The sequence below is a fragment of the Pecten maximus genome, unplaced genomic scaffold, assembly GCF_902652985.1.
Source record: "Pecten maximus unplaced genomic scaffold, xPecMax1.1, whole genome shotgun sequence".
NCBI lineage: Eukaryota > Metazoa > Mollusca > Bivalvia > Pectinida > Pectinidae > Pecten > Pecten maximus.
Genome location: NW_022982295.1, coordinates 1 through 4,379, shown reverse-complemented (window position 1 = coordinate 4,379; position 4,379 = coordinate 1). Strand labels below are relative to the sequence as shown.

General features: G+C 36.6%; 1 protein-coding gene across 1 annotated transcript; it reads left to right on the top strand.

Moving 5' to 3' along the window:
• Positions 1-318: 318 nt before the first annotated feature.
• Positions 319-4,333, top strand: LOC117320443 (E3 ubiquitin-protein ligase MYCBP2-like; the record flags this gene model as incomplete). Its single annotated transcript, XM_033875039.1, has 6 exons — positions 319-502; positions 867-1,017; positions 2,497-2,600; positions 3,677-3,742; positions 3,898-3,994; positions 4,263-4,333. Coding segments are annotated over exons 1-6 (651 nt in total), but the record flags the coding sequence as incomplete, so codon positions are not given.
• Positions 4,334-4,379: the final 46 nt, after the last annotated feature.

Sequence of the window (4,379 nt, the reverse complement as noted above, 5' to 3'; positions counted from 1 at the left end):
TGTAGATATGGTAATTTTTTCATACTTTGTTTAGAAGATGAGGCCTATGCGCCATTCAATTATTATTACTGTTAAGTATGAGACCCATATAGTACAGTTTTAAATGTAATAGGAAGGAGTACCTAAAATTGTCCTGCCTACACTACAGCTCAAACTACCTTTCTCTCCCTCTCTCTCCAAGCGCCCTAACCACTAGGCTGAAGGAAAATTCCCACTAGGCTTTACTAGTAGTGCAACTTACAATCTCCTCTATCGGCATTAGTAATACTTCAAAGTGTTTCTCTAGATCTGTAGACTAACTGTTCTGGTATTCATTTTAGATGGACTGTTCCAGCTTCTGATGGAGGTTGCCATGGTCGGGGGATCAGACATGAGTCTGTCTTCCCTGGCCTGCTCCTCCCTCATCTCACTCACTGTAGCCCTGGGAGATACAGGCAAACTACTTACTGCCATCTCCTCAATGTTGATGAGTCCATCCCCGCTTGCTATGCAGAATGTCAAGGTAATAGTTATATATTAATACAGAGTATAAAGTAATTTAATCATCAATGATTCTCCTTCAAGTTTAGATGTAAACAAAAGTCTGCTGTAAAACCTGCTAGTCATTACAAGGACACTTACTTGATATTTAAAAAGTTTGTGTTACATTTTGAGTGATGCATCCGTTGCCCTCTTCAAGTCATGTGAATTCTTTAATGTGTTTCTGATATATTACAGCAGTTTTGCATAATTGAATTTGAATTCTGTATGCCACCAATCGAGCAGGCTTCATTCTGGGTGTGTCTATCTTTAAACATATTTTATTTGTTGTGTATATATGGAACTAAACAGGCTGCATTTATTAGATCACTGTTTTATGTTGTTAGGTGCCAGGCATACTAACCTCGTTACAGAAGAGTGTCCAGGCTGTATTATTAGGGAAGACCCAGCTACCTGACTGGTTTAACCAGGGGGTCAAGTCTGGAGGCCTGATTGACACGTTTACACTAGAGAAACTTCACACAAATGATACAGCAGGTGAGTTTATTAAAGTATGGATACATACCACAGGTGAAAAGGTCAAAGTATTACATACAACAGGTGAAAAGGTCAAATTATTACATACAACAAGTGAGGTCAGAATATTACATACAACAGGTGAGAAGGTCAGAGTATTACAGTGCAACTTCCGAAAACCGAACCTTCTAAAAACCGAACACCTCTGAATACCGAACGAATTGTCATTGTACAGAATTGGTCCTTCTTTATTATAGTATTAAAATACTTCCAAATACCGATCCCTCTGAATTCCGAACACCGGACTGATTTTGTGTCCGGTTCCTGTTAAAATATACCAAAAATTACTTCTGAAAACCGGCCTTACCTGGGCGATTATGACACGAGGTCAGGCCAGTCAACCGTGAAACAACAACTGTGACGGGTATTGTGTGAAGCCTTATTGTCTCGGGACCTACGTAGGTGATTTGTACAGGTATCCAATATATACCCCAAGGGGGCATTATGACGGAAGGCCTAGTGTATAATCAACACGACAATTATGAAACAATGCCACACTTCAATGAAGCGCGTCGGTTCGTTTATCTTCTCAATGCAAGTAGAGCTAGAAGCCTGAGTTTCGCATTTAATGTAAATGAGGCCCAAAAGGGGTTGTTTTCGTAAAGAAGCCCGTGATGTTTTTTTTAGACAAAGCGATGTCGGAAATACGGCCAGAATCATCTGATCAATTGTAATTGATATTGACACAAAACATCTTCACACCCTTTAATATTATTTGATGTGTAAAATAATCTGTATCGGACTATTGGCCCCATCCACATGACGATTCACCGGATGTAACAAAATGTAGGCTGATCGTAAAGTGTAGTTGTACATGTGAAAATACTGTTTAAAACTATTGTTATAGTCATTTGCCTTTCTTATATATTCTGCAATATATACATTGATTAACTTTCACAATATGCATATTATTCAGACAATCCAAATTGTCTAAGTATGTACGTGCCGTTTTGTAATCGGGTGCATTCTAATAAAACATCGTCCAACCAATTATATCCGGAATTTGACCGGTCATTTTTCGATCAACTTCTCCAAACCGAACCCTCTATAAACCGAACAAATAGTCATGTCCCATGCATGTTCGGTTTATAGAGGTTCCACTGTACATACAACAGGTGAGGTCAGAATATTACATACAAAAGATAAGAAGGTCAAAGTATGACATACAACAGGTGAGAAGGTCAAATTATTACATACAACAGGTGAGGTCAGAATATAACATACAAAAGATAAGAAGGTCAAAGTATGACATACAACAGGTGAGACAGTCAGAGTATTACATACAACAGGTGAGAAGGTCAAATTATTACATACAACAGGTGAGAAGGTCATTCTATAATTGGTACAACAGGCGAAGTTAAACTACAGATTGAGTTTTACTATGCTGTATATCCTACACATATTATTGTGTTTATAAACATTGGTTATTGTTCCTTGTAGGTGGAATAGATTGTGCTGTAGCATCTGATGGCAGATATTTGTACATACTGGACAACAAAAACGGAATAGCCAAAGTGGGAACAGGTTATGGAGACACAACTAAGGTAATTCTCATCTACGTTACAGGTTAACATTTCTTATATTGATGGGTGTATTAAGGAGGACAACTCAATATCATTTCAATATTTCCCATTTTAATAAGTTTATTATGTAATGTTATTTATGCTGATTAATTGTTTAAATTTGTCTCACCTGCGACGAAAAGTTTTACCATAATGTTACTTTTCTGGCAGTGGAGTCAGTATCAACATCACACTTTTGCAGCTCAAACCTGATTACTGGGTAGTCAAACTTAACCAAACTTGATACATTGTGTATCTAGTTTGATCACATATGCAGTGACAATCCAAACTAACTCATCATCCCAACTCATTCAACATCCAGACTATTGTCAAGGTACTCTGCAAATTAGGGATACTGGAAAACTGGACTAGAATCAGTCAAATGTATTTTCTTCTCACTTTCTATAAAGTGATATTTTAGGTGAAACTTTCATATTAAGTATTTGAATTTTAAGAAATATCCTGAATTCGTGCATATAGTGCACACTTGTGTATAGTGCACAGGTACGTTTTTAAGTTGCATTTTCAGAGAGAAAAAAAATTGGGATGGTAACTAAATACTCCAGCATAAGACAATGAAAATCTTTAATTTACCAATGCTGCATAACAACCTTTAAGAGGAATCCTTTGTAGTCAATTGGCTTGTGATTTGCATGACAAGTGGTGATCTTTTGTGGTGTCTATACATGATGTATCCAAAGCTAATATTAATTAATAAATCATTATTTGAGGGTGGTTGGGTGGCACAGTGGTAACACAGTTGTCTTTCACCTAGACGGCGAGGGTTTGATTCCCCGATCAGACATGAAAAGGTATGGGGTCACCTGCTCACTGATCAACCAAATGGGTTTTCTCCCACAATAAAACCCCTTGCGAGCTTCTATCTTGGCCAACAAGAGTGATGAATATAAGTTGATATTACTTGTTTCATGCTTGTTGTGAAATAACTAAAATTTACATTTCATTAAGTGTCATATAATTCGTTCGGTAGATACTTATAACTTACCATACTGTCAAAGCAGAAAAGATGAAACATGCATTATTTTTGCATTTTTCAGGGACACATTTATCTACAGAAAGAATTTACTGTATCAACCTCATCTGTATGGCTTGCTTGTGCAAAGGTGAGTTTTTGCTTATTACAACACATTATCATAAATAAGTTGATGATATATAATAAATATCCTGAAAAATTTCTTACCAAATAATAAAAATAATTTGTAATTTGTTAAAAACACTAAAGTATGATTATAATTTTTTTTTCATTCATCTCACATAGGATCAGCTGTTTTGTCGGTCGGACGAGAATGCTCAACCCTGTCTGTGTACCATTAATAAAGAAGACCTGACAGTAATGAACTCCTGTAAACTGGATGGTAGGCCAAACATGTAATAGTCAGAACCATGGATGTAATATGTATAGTTGATAATAGGTTATCGTTATAGATAGATATGATTATGTTCCTTTTTACCCGATAGTCTGTGTAGGCTACAAAATAGTGAAATGATTATAGTAGAAAAATGAAGTCCCAATTAGCTGAGTGATTCTAAATGCTATGGATATAGTTGGAATAGTCCATTATGTTGTTTGTGTCACAAAAATGTATTTCAGTCCCAACATACTTATTTTGTGTGTGTTGCTAGGTAAAGGCCCGGGGCCCAGCGCTTTGTTTAGTGATGGAGAAAACATTGGGCAGATTGCAGCTGCTAAAGATGTAAGTACATCACATGACTCCACAAAGAGATTTTTTCTGGCAAATA